The sequence below is a fragment of the Wolffia australiana genome, chromosome 5 (genome assembly GCF_029677425.1).
Source record: "Wolffia australiana isolate 7733 chromosome 5, ASM2967742v1".
In the NCBI taxonomy this organism is placed as follows: Eukaryota; Viridiplantae; Streptophyta; class Magnoliopsida; order Alismatales; family Araceae; genus Wolffia; species Wolffia australiana.
Genome location: NC_135839.1, coordinates 3,618,130 through 3,630,867, shown reverse-complemented (window position 1 = coordinate 3,630,867; position 12,738 = coordinate 3,618,130). Strand labels below are relative to the sequence as shown.

Genomic DNA, 12,738 nt, shown 5'->3' with positions numbered 1-12,738 from the left:
TAACTAGAAAGGGATAGACATTCCCACGTACGAGAAATAAATCTGCCTGAGACTTCGTTGTTACAGTGAAGAGTTCTCAAACATGGACATGAACTTCCCGGTTAAACCAGTATCCATTGCGGACATATTGACCACACATCTTCGAACTCTAAAATCAAGAAGGATCATCAAAACCATATCAACCCAAAAAAGATTCGAATACCTACTATGGGACATCAGAACCACAAGATTTTTCATCATCGAAAAACATTGCAGAAATTACGAAACGATCATAACAACAATATCAACCCAAAAAAGATTCGAATACCTACTATGGGACATCAGAACCACAAGATTTTTCCAAACTTCTATAGCGAACTCACGGAATGGTGGTCATGAATCCGTTTTCAGAAACCAAAACAAATTCAAATTACCTTTCGACATGTCCAGGACCAAGAGAATCTGCAATCAACCACGTCGCGTAGCCGCTGATTCAAGAGAAACCAGCATCCAAAGAGCTAAACAGAACACTAGAAGTCTATCAAAAGTTACCGGGTGGACGGAAGCAAATAACAGCTTGGTTTTAATCCCGGACGTGGACGAGGACGGGACGGGACGGGACGAAAAACCGTCCCGTCTTACGTCCGAATTTAGCTCAGGGACGAAGGACGGGACGTTTTTTCGTCCACCGACAAAAAAACCGCCCCGTCCAATAAGCTCAGGACGGGACGAATTTTCGTCCTAAAATTCGAATTTTCGTCCTAAAATTCCTCCCTGACAATAAAATACTTTTTATATTTTTAATACATTAATATAGCTTAAAAATGCAGGGACTTTGATGCAACTTGTTATAGCGCGGCCATGTGGCAACATCTCAACCGTCGGATGTAAACCTGGTGGTTTTCCGTCCAGATTCGTCCCTCCATCATCCAGAGACCTCCGAACGGACAATTTTTTCATCCCACGGGACAAAAATTGTCCCACCAGTGGTCCCCAGGACAAATTTTCGTCCAGAAATTCGTCTGATATTCTCGGACGGGACAACTTTTTCTTCCCAAGACGAAAGAATCGTCTCGTCTGCATCCCTGCACTATAGATACGACAGTGAGGGGGGCCTCAGACGGGTGACGTGATGGAACAGCCGTCATGGCTGACGACCGTGACGGGTTTTTAAAAAACTTTAAAAATGGCCAAAAATTTTTTTAAATCATTATATTTAAGCTTTCCGACGGCCGAGATTTTGCCACCTGTTATCGCTAACTCAATTTCTTGGCATTTTGCAGAAAAGTCCCTGCATTAATTCGCGTGCAAAAGCACGCCGCCCAAAAATAATTGGAGATATGCCCTCTGATTCTCTCTCCTCCATATAAACAGTATTCCTCCCTAAAACAGGGTTGTTTTCCCGTCACACGTGATGTTGACGCCGTCCGGTGACGGGGACGTGATGGGATGCCGCAAGGAGGGACGCATGACGCAAACATGATGGATTTTTCTAAAATCTGTGGACATGTGACAGGACGGTGACATGACTAAACTTTCATCACATCACCGTCTATCACAGATCGTCATCCGTCCCTTCACGTCTGGGGCGCCACGTCCCAAACGTGCAGTTCCCTAGTTATAAGCATCCGCTTTGTAATGACCAAATAATGAGTTAGAAGCCAAATATTCTACCTATTTGCGAATATGTCCTCTCCTGGTTTTTTTACTTATTAAGCATCTTGTACTTTCTTAGATATTTTGACTCCCATTTATCCTAAAGATTTGTTGAGACTCTGATAAGACTCCAAGTTTCAAGAAAGTTCAACTGGCTAAATAAATGTAAAATTCAACTGGTTAAGTAAAAGTTTGATCACAGCTATCAAGACCTTCAGATCTTTGATCCCTTGACTCCAAGACAGAATTACAATTTCCTCTGTAATAATTTGTTTCCTTGGTTATATAATAATCTGCTTCATCTTCTCCTCGAAGACTGTAGGCTTCCCTTCTCGTGATCCAGCCCCCCTTGCTCCATGGGAAGAAATCTCCATCCACTTTGCTCATGTCAGTGTCATTGTGTTCGATTCCTCAGAGCCATTATATATTCTATGGGATTCATGATAAACCAGAAATTAGGGTATAAATGATGCTCAAGTTTCTCATTTATAGAAAAAAATTTACAAATTTTTGTTACTGCGATGGAAGAGTCAAACCAATAGGGAATAGGTAATGTGATTGCCACTTTTTAGTTATATATATATATATTTGATATTTTTAATATAGTCAAATGTATGCAATCTAATGAGAACTAACTTAAGGTTATTAAGAAATATCTAATTTATCTATCAATAACCTATCTGAAATTTATATTATCTATGGAATTCTCTAGAGTGAAAAATGGGGAAAAATGATCAAATCTACTTTTTTCAATGCTTAAGAGGTTGGTCCCGGTGGAGAACAATGTTGTGTGGACATGTGTTGACTGGGTGATGGGCATCAATCGACTGGTCTATGAACAATTGACTAGGTAACTGGTTTCGGTATTAGCTGTCATCAGTATTGACATGTGTGGCTTTGGAATGGCCTGGACAGACCTAAGAGTGAAATTATTTGATTATGTTTTTCCTACTGGAAAGCTTACTGTCTATGTTATGCACTAGAACAATAACCTATAACAAAGTGTGAGAAAATTGAGATAAAAAGTGATGGTTAAACTAAAATCAGTGTCACATGGCCCATGGGCAGAGTGGTGCTTTTTCTTCAAAACTGTTGATCAACTCTTTCAGTATTGCTCTTTTGGTATTGTTAAATAAAATGAAATGAACAAGAAAGGTATCCTTGGATCTATCAAAACATGCACCTAGCACTGGATCTTACAGCTCATTATTTTCCATGTGTTTTCCTTAATTTTCACATTTTATACATTTTTAGTCACAAAATTTTCTCATTTTAAAATGATTTCAATCACTTGATTGTATTGGCAGTGATTTTAATCCTCAAGTTTTCTCCTGTCACCACACTGCATAAGAGAGAAAAAGTCAGTCCATGATAGGCTCACTAATGCATCATGAATCACAATGCAATAAGGATGCCCTTCAAAATCATTGGTATCTCCAACCATTGGTCTCAATTGAAGTGAATCTGATTGTGACACATGTCACAACTGCATTACTGCATGGTAAAGGTATTTATTGATGCAATAAGGATGATCTTCATAATGATTGGTGTCTCTAGTCATTGGTCTCAATGGACGTGAATCTGATTGTGGTGCACTAGAAGACAGCATTAAAACCCGATAAATGTCATTTAAATCCAAGACCTTTTAAATTCTAAAAAAATATAATCCATCTTAATTGTTGTCATTATGCATATAAGAAAAATAATAATCAAGAATACCATAAAACTAGAAAAGAGACTAGTAATGTAAAAATAGAATTGATCATTTTAAGCCCTAATATGATGCAATATGATCATTTTAGTAGAAATAAAGATGTAGCATGTGTGATATTACAAAAATAATTATATTGTTATTTGTGATTATCAAATACCAGGGTATTATCTATTCCTTCCCCATAGCTTTCAAATTTTCCTCAAAGATAAATTCAGGTAACTGTTTATGATGCACATACAAGTTCCCATGAAATGCTAGTCATCAATAGATCTGATAACACCCTAAATTCGGTATTTATTTCAAGAAATTAGCACAATTTTATGCACTTAAAGAGTTTAAAATGGGGTTGTTATCATATATCACGTGTTAATTAAAATTTCAAAGTGAATTCTAATTTTCCCTAATTTTCTGTTAATTATATGAATTTTATGGAATGTATTTAAGCTTAGAATAATTCTGTTTAAATGAAAATGGCAGGTTTAAAACATAATTTTAATGTTAATTAATGCGCAGAAGAATTACTGAATTTTCTAGAATTTTCTAGGATTTTATTGGATTTTTTGGGAATTTATTCGAGGAAGAAATTAATTTTTTAATAGGAGAAGGATATATTTATATGAAAAATATGAGTTTTAAAGCAATTTCAAAACTTGGAAGGGTTTCCCTTAAATTTTTATTGCAATCATGTGATGAGCTCAAATTATGTGGTTTTTACTGGTTAATCGTATGAGGATTTGAGCTATCCAACAATAATTTTTAACTTCACAGCCTTAGGGCGAGTAAGGTGTTGATCCACAGGGAGCAGATAAAACAACAGCAATTCTTTTTTTAATTCAATGTAGCTTATCAGATTTCTGTATTAATCCTAACAATCAGGGAACTTATCTTCAGTAAAATTCCTTTACGGCGTCACTCAATGAACCCTTTTTATCAATTTTTGTAAGGATTAGATTGAGAGAATTGGTAAGCTGAATTACCAATTGTCAAGCAGTGCACATGCGTGCACAGGGTCTGCGCACAGCTCGTCCCTGTGCGCGGCACGTCCTGTGCACACGGTGTGCGCAGGAATTGCGCACGGCCTGATGGCTCTGCGTAGTATTTCCTGCGCGCAACGCTCTCTGCGCGCGTGGCGTGCGCAGGAGCAGCGCGCAGCCTGAAGGCTGCGCGCGGCGCTGCCTGCGCGTTGAGCATGTGCAGGAGAGGCGCGCGACCGTGAGGCTGCACGCGGAACTCTCTGCGCGCGGGCGACAAAAAGGTGATGTGCACCTATTTGGGCTGTGCTCGGCCTAAGCTGGACGTGGCTCTGCTACGCTCTGCCTTGGCTGGGCGTGGCTCTGCTGCGCCCTGCCTTGGTTGGGCGTGGCTCGGCTGCGCTCTGCCTTGGCTGGGCATGGCTTAGCTGCGCTCTGCCTTGTCTGGGCGTGGCTTGGTTGCACTCTACCTTGGCTCAGCTTGCACAAAGACGCAGTAGAGCAGGAAATACTGGAGTGGTGAAATCGAACAACGAAGGAGGGATGGAGGATGATTTTAAACAACAAAACTTCAGATTAGCTAACATGGAAACAATTTCTGGTTGGAGAATGCTGGAAGAACCCTGGTGGATGCCTCCCAGCCCAACCTAGATTGTCTTAGAGGGAAGAGAATACAGTTTCTGAAACTACAACAATCACACCAACCTTGTGTCATTTTCCTTTCGGCAAGGTGATGATCTTCTTGCTCTGGTTATTCCTCAGCTTGCTTCTCCTCCCAACTCCAACGCTCTTCAGCCTTGGAGGGTCTGCATAACTCCTCTTCTCCAAGCCCCAGCTTGTTTAGACAGAATTTCTGGACAACCTAAAATGCTCTCTCAAGAGCTATTATTTATAGGTTTCTCTAATTTTTGTGCTTCTTGGGGTTTTTAGGGCTTTTCTTCCTTATAATTTTCGCCAGCTCCTCTTGGTCACTTGCTTTCTACTTTGTGCTTGATCCACATCTGAACTCATTAATCCAATTAAGTGAGATCTAATCCACCTGATTCAAAGAATCAAGTGGGGTTAGTAAGTAGGAAAATAATGCACATGAAATATGACTAATGTGGACTAAATGTATGCAAATGACACTTTGATGCTCAGAGAATCCTTAATAATTTTATGGCATATTGTGAGTCATCATCATGCCCTTAAAAACAGCTCTCGGTCATGTGTGCAGGCGTAAAGATATTATTTAAATAATTACAGGGTTTTATTGCAATAAATCAGCTCTCGGCCATTCTGGAGGTGGCTCTATCACAATTGCAAGACAGAGAGAAGCTTTATCCTGGGTCAACTCTATTAGGTGCTTTCTATTTCATTGTATTTGAATTTTAGTGTAATTTGGATTATGTTTTAGTGAAGTTTGTGATTTTTCATCTTGAACTTGGTTTGAACTTCTAAATTGCTTGGCTTGAGTGGCATGTATAAGCCCTTATTAGGATTGAGAGGAGAGATTGTGAGATTTACTTGGATATTCCAAGCGCATTATAAAAAATCTTTAAAAAAAGTTTAATTTTTTGGAGATTAAATTGCCCCTTTTATTATTTAATAGTTTAGTAATTTTTGAATTACCAAGCCTCCAAAACCAACCAACACCAATCAAAATTTCTTCTTAATCCCTCTAATTGACTCCTTTGATCCTTTAAATTGGATCAAAGAATTCAATTTAGAGCTCCCTATTTCTTCTATTCTTCTCATCTCTTCTACCCCCCCTTTCTAAATTCATCATCTAATTAGGGTGGTTGGATCTTCATTGAAGATCAAATCAACTCTAATTAGGGTCAAATTATATACACAGATCACAATTGAAATTCCTTACTAGCTTCCCTTGGACGATACCTATACTTATCATTATACATCTTAAGTGAAGGTTTTATACATTTTATTGTATAAGCTAAAATTAAAAACGACAAAGGATTATAAAATTACAAAATTCACCCTTGTTTTTGGCTTATCATGATCCTTCCATTTGATTCAATCCTCCAGATCTTACCCATACCATCACTTCCCCATCTGCAATAGGTAAGGCAAGTGGGCCAGGTTAAAAAATAACCTTATCACACAGAACTTCCTTGGATCGCAACCTACAAACTGGGTGTGGAAATATGTATTAGAACATAATTGTGCCCTATTAAATATGTATAGTATATCTTTGACTGTGCATTTACAAAGCAACAAATAGATCTCGATGCATCTATTCACAACGTTTGCTTGAAAATTTGTTCCAAGATAATAGGGTGAACTAAAACATAATTTAATTCCATGAATGACTTGCCACAACTTGATACATAATATTTGGAAAACCAAGAAGCCAGTCAAGTATCTTAATGAAGTTTCCAAGTTGGTACTTTATCATGAAAGATAATGAAATGGGATCGGTGACTAAAATTACTCAGCCAATCCATGACCAATCAAATCTTATCCATTTGATCATACGCAATTTAAGGAAAATTTGACATAATCATGATGCATATTATCTTGATTATAGTGCAGAGTAACATCTTATGCATTTATTCACTCATTACATTATTTTTACATTTTATAATGTCAATTTTTCATGTTTAGCTAACAGAATATTTGTTAGACATACAATAATGCTACTTTGATATCATTTGACCTTATCAGGTGGAATAAAATTTAGGTCTCCTTTTTCTCTGAATTCAATGAGGTTTCTGTTGGGTTCTATAGGCCTTGACATGGATGAACACGAGGATTCCATGCAACGGAATGCACAAAATGGAATCACACGACATCATTAAAATCATGAAATAAATTACCTCGTCATGGGTTTCATCCGTGATTCCTTTGATCCTCGAACAAGTCATGTGGATCTGCTCATGTCTGCAGCCTCCAGAAGTATCCACATGGTTCTCGGCATGTCGAATCTCTTCCTCCTAGTTGACGGGCCGTGTTCAATAGTCATTGTCCTTACGATGTCCCGAACATGTCGGGAATGGAGAAGAGTTATGGGAGGAAGAGAGAAGGAGAAGGCCCTTGAAAAATTCTACCCTGTGTGAATTTCATTCATGGACTTCCCCTATTTATACTAAGAGGGTATTTTACATTAAAAAACCCCAAAACTTAAGTATATCTTCCGACATCAAAATAACCTTTTGTATGTGACCCTCTAGGCCCATGTATCAGTTTTGTTAACGACTCTAGTGGCCAAATAACCTTAATTGGCCTTCAAAATTAATACCATTTAAGGATTCGTACAGATCAATGCAGTGACTCTTTGCACTAAAGAACACCCACTATCTATCCTTAGTGTCTCCACTCTAATGACTATAGGGCTGGCTATATTCATCATATGAGTGAGACTATATAGTGTTATTATATCTGGATACTTTGATGTCCTTCTTGAGTATTGATAAGTCCAAATTTAAGGGTTTTATGTCATCGTTTTGATTCAGACTTAACCAACAATTTTTATGAAAATTTTACACTTAAATACTCTATAATTAATATAGGGCAAGTAAGGGGTCGATCCACAGAGAGGCAAAAATTTAATTTCAGAATTTTTCTCAAGCTTGGAATGAAAGTGTGAAATATAATGTTTGAGATTTTTATGGATTTTAGTCAATTTACATAAATTCCTATGATCTAAATTGAAGTAGAGATACAAAGAAAAACACTAAAAATATTTTAGACTAAGTTTCATAATTTTATTTCACTATAAATTGGAAATACATATTTTTTGAATTTTCTTGAATTTAATTAACACCAACAAAATTAGAAATATTAAAAACGAGAGTTAAATTTTTTTTGAATTTTTGTAGATGTTAAAAATACTGAATATTGATTATATTAATTTTTGGGATTTTTTATATTTTTTGGATGTTTAAAATATATAAAATAAGGAAAATACCTTTTTCGGCTATCGCCAGTGGTAGCGCGACGCAACAGTGATGGAGCGGCGTCAACAACAACGTCGGCAGCGGCAGTGGCGGTAGTGGCAGACCGGATGAGCTGGTGGTCCTCGTGTGGCCCGTATAGGGTTGGCCTTAGTGGGTCGGCCCACTAAGGTTCAGCCCAATTCAGCTAAGTCAAGAATTAGCCAAATGGGCTAAGCCCTATTGGGCTTGACCCAATATGGTTAGGACTTAGTCAAATTGACTAAGTCCTCTACTCTCCACTTTTTTTCCCTAAATGATGGAATTCAAACACGTTTCTTTTTTTAACTTGAAAGGAAGAATTAAAGATGATCTAGAGGGAGACTGAAATGAAGAGATAGAGAGAGAAAATAAAGAGATGGTGTAGAAGTTTGAGATAGAATTTAAAGGTGCAAATGAAGGATACTTTTTGAAATTTTGATAGGATGAAATAGGGATATGAATGAAGATCTAGAGAGATAGTAAAATGATTATAGAGAGAGAAATTAGGGAAAATGAGTGTTTAGAGTGAGAAAATGATGGATTTTAAGGGTAAATGGATGGATGATGATGTGAAAATGGAAATCTTGGTTCCTAAAACCTCAGTGAAATTCTGGTGAGCCCTAAAAGCTTTCTCTAAAGTATAGATCCTTATATTTTTCTAGGATCAAGTATTTTCAATGCAAACAATAGACGAGATTGAATGAAAACTTCAATAAACTTACATTAAACAGGTTGAACAACCTAGATTCTGAAACATGCCTTGTCCTGCTGGCCCGCCACTTTCTAGAGAATGTCCAAAATGCGGGAATAAAAGAATTATTTATACATTTAAAGAATTACTAAAATACCCCTTTGGACATTTTCTATTATCTTTTCGTGCCATTTTGCCGCTTTTTCTCCATTGGTTGAGAGCTTTGCCTTGTAATTTCCAGAATGTTTCTTTTGTAAGGTATTTAAAGGCTCAATAGGTAGGTCAGGTGGTGGCCCAAGCCCTTCTGATTTCTCTTTTTAAAGCCCACAACACCGTTTCATCATTTCAGCCCTATCTGATAATCACTAAGCTCCCAAAAATTCTCCAATTTCCTAAGAATTATATATTGTAATTCCTGTTAACTTCTACACATTGGGGAATATAAAATACTCATCAGTAATCAAACTGATTGACTTCATAGAAGTCAATGAAATTAGTGAAAAATAATCATAATGTGCAAAAGTTGGAATTTCTAGCTAATGCATAAATATTTGGTTGATTCAAATAATAACATGATAAATTATAAATTAATAGTTCTAAAACATCTAAAATTTATGGAAATATATGTTCATTTATCATGTTATCAAGTATAATTTGAATTGGAATATTTAGGACACATGCTTACAGACAAGTGATCTACGTATAACAATTTCATCATAATTTACTAAATCCGATCATGTATTCATCGACTTCATTATAAGCATCACATGTGCAGTATAATGAATATATCCTATAAATGAACATGGAACGGGGTATGGAATGTGTTATTGGCTTGTTGGCCACTTATATTTGCATCAGTTCCAATGGTTTAATTGAAGAGGAGATGAGAGTGGATGGATGGGTTGTTGTTAGTGAAAGACCATTGCATGAAAAAGAGAAGGAATCATTTACTATAATATAATATGTGGAAGACAATAAAATGGGGGAAGTCAGCCACCTCTATAGAAGAAGTTTGTAGTTGCACACAAATTTCTTCTAAGCCCACTAGAAAACTCATAGTTGGCTGCCACAAGGCTGCACACCCATTTCAGGTCGACCTTGGGTGCAAGGCCTTAGCTTATAGTCATGGTCCAATCCTCATCCTCCACTCATGGAAGGAGCTAAGGGGGGCACCATTAGCATCCCGTGTGTGAGCACGTGAAGTTATCAAATTGAACATAGCAGCCATTTTTTCTTATTTATCCCATATGAGATTAACTTTGTGTTATTTGGAGTTTTACTACAAGTCAGGTTGAGTCAGATAAGAAGATATGACTGTGGGCCTACATCTTGTGTTCTTAAATAAACTGATAGAAAACAAGAAGGGTATTTGAGCTGTCATATCCCATAGCCCTCATCATAATGGACCCTTTTTTAAAATAAGTGCAATTAAAATGCTTTACAATTTAATATCCAATCTTATCATTTTATTTTCTTTTATAAGTTTGTGATCCTGTGATGGCAGCTGATGAGGACAACCAGGCCCACAAGGTGCCTAAGAGCTGATTGAGTAGTAGCAGTTGAGATGGACATGAGAAAATCATTTAAAGAGGGGTTCATGGATGTGATTTGATCTTATATTTTAGCCCCTCTATATGAAGATTGGACGACCAGGGTTAAAGCCATCAATATTCACCCCAATTCATCACTCCTGTCAATCTAACGCCAGATTCCAATGATGTGAATGCTACCCTTGATCCTACAGTTTTTTAAGCATCTAGAGGTGGACCACAAATTTGAGAACATGTTGAGCTCTTCCCTTGACCCTTAAATTATATTTTTTTATCATATTTAATTTTATATTTCATCTTGAACTCTGAATTGGCAGAATATTCCCAAGTTATTTCCTTTAAAACTCAATTACAGCCTTTAGAACTCTACAATGGCTTAATGAAATTAGGGAGGCTATAGAGAAGCTCAAGGAAGACTATGATGATGCCAACAGAATACAATGGGCTAAGAAAGAAGTGTGCGAAAGCCAAAATCAGAGCGATCAGGTCTTTTAAACTTCATTTAGTAGAATTCTATACTTTATTCTTATTCCCTGGTGAAAAGGACATGCGTCAGTATGTCATTTAATATAAAAGGATTTAAAAGGAAAAGAAGAGAGAGATGTTGATGTGGCACGAGAGATGTGTTGTTAATGTCACACTGATTAAATAAACAGTTAACAAAAAGCTTTTGTCTTTTTATTCCACAAGTACACGTGGCTCAAGCACTGTATATCTCATTGATTTAGCTTGTCACCCATGGCATAGAAAATTAACTTATCCATTGGGTTAAATCGAGCTTCATTAATCTATATATCGATATAACTATTTAATAAGGTTACCCAAATAATGTTTTATGTCATTAAAACTATTAACTAGACTAATACATGGCCCTTAGAGGGTCACACACATAATATCTATGTCCATTGGTGGATATACTCAACCTATGAGGTTTGTGAAAAGTTAAAAATGTTACTATAAATAAAAGGGATTGCCCTTTTATTCTTTTCTACTTGCTCTCCTCACTTCATTAGATTTGATGGTGAGGAAATCAAACAGATATTCAAGTAGGCTTGAATGACAAGAAGAGGAGATCCATTGTCTCACTGATCGCATGTATACCTCTAGGAAATGTGAACGGCTTGAAGAGACTCTCCCATGGAGCAAACCAATGGTGAAATTATTTCCACACAAGGCGATAAGATAATCTTTGAATGTCCTATTCAACCTGATATTGATTTAGATTGATTTGGGAGCCGAGCGGGAGCCGAGTGGAAGTTGTGGCAAGCTGAGGGAGAACCGAAAGGGATAGCCGAGTGGGAGAAAAGAGGGAACAACAAGCCCAAGCAGAGTGGGAGCCGAGAGCCCGAGAGGGAAAGCCTAGAGACAACCAAGAGGGAAAGCCAAACAAAAGCTGAGCATTCACAAGGATGGCCTATTTTTCAACCCCAAGAACATCTCAGACGGGATGGTTTCCGTATGGGATAGGCCATTTATGAAATTATTTGGGACGGGACTATATAAGAACGAGACGGTTTAGACATCACAATTGGGACGTGGAATGGGACAACCATTTCCCTGTTCTGTCCTGCGTCCCCATCTCGAATGATCGTGCACTACACTTAGAGATGGTCGTGTGGTGCGGTGCAAAAGTTCACACAGTTTGTGCGAATTTTGGATCGCACGAAACGCATTGTGCGATGTGAGGTGCGAACTCATGCGGAAATTTGCACAGCACATCGCCCAGATTTGCACACAATTGATATTATTCGATTCCGCCCTTAGAATTTTATTATTGCAAACTTACACCTGCAATGCCCGACCAAGAGCTGTTTTGAGTGTATGTTTGCAACAAAAATTTAAGAAAAGTCCCTCCGACTTTAGAAATTGATTGAAAATCCTATTTTCCTTATAATTGTACCCATTTTCTATTTAAAAAATCATTTCTTTCCCAAATAAATTCCAAATTCTAGAGAAAATTCATAACTTCATCTCCACATTAATTATTATTAAACTAAGTATTTAAACCTGAAATTTTCATTTAAATAGATATTCCAGGCTTAAACAAATTTCGTAAAATTCACGACTCAACAAGAAAATAGTGAAAAATCAGGATTGACTTGGAATAATAATTAAGATGTCAATATAGTAAAAAAAACCCTATTTTAAAATATTTAAATCAATAAAAACATGCTAATTACATAAATTAAACAACAAATGATAACATTTATCAATTCCATGTTAATTAAAAAAATTCTCATGTTTATGATTCCATAACTAAAAT

The 12,738-nt window shown here is 37.0% G+C and overlaps 1 protein-coding gene across 2 annotated transcripts in view; it reads right to left on the bottom strand.

Annotated features, from left to right (window-relative positions):
- Positions 1-527, bottom strand: part of LOC144702926 (Protein phosphatase 2C family protein) — a 39,721-nt gene extending 39,194 nt beyond the window's left edge. For both annotated transcript variants that reach the window (XM_078574952.1, XM_078574953.1), the window contains exon 1: positions 414-527. In XM_078574952.1, coding sequence (XP_078431078.1) covers positions 414-423 — 10 coding nt within the window. In that variant the 5' untranslated portion in view covers positions 424-527. The remainder of the gene's footprint in view (positions 1-413) is intronic.
- Positions 528-12,738: the final 12,211 nt, after the last annotated feature.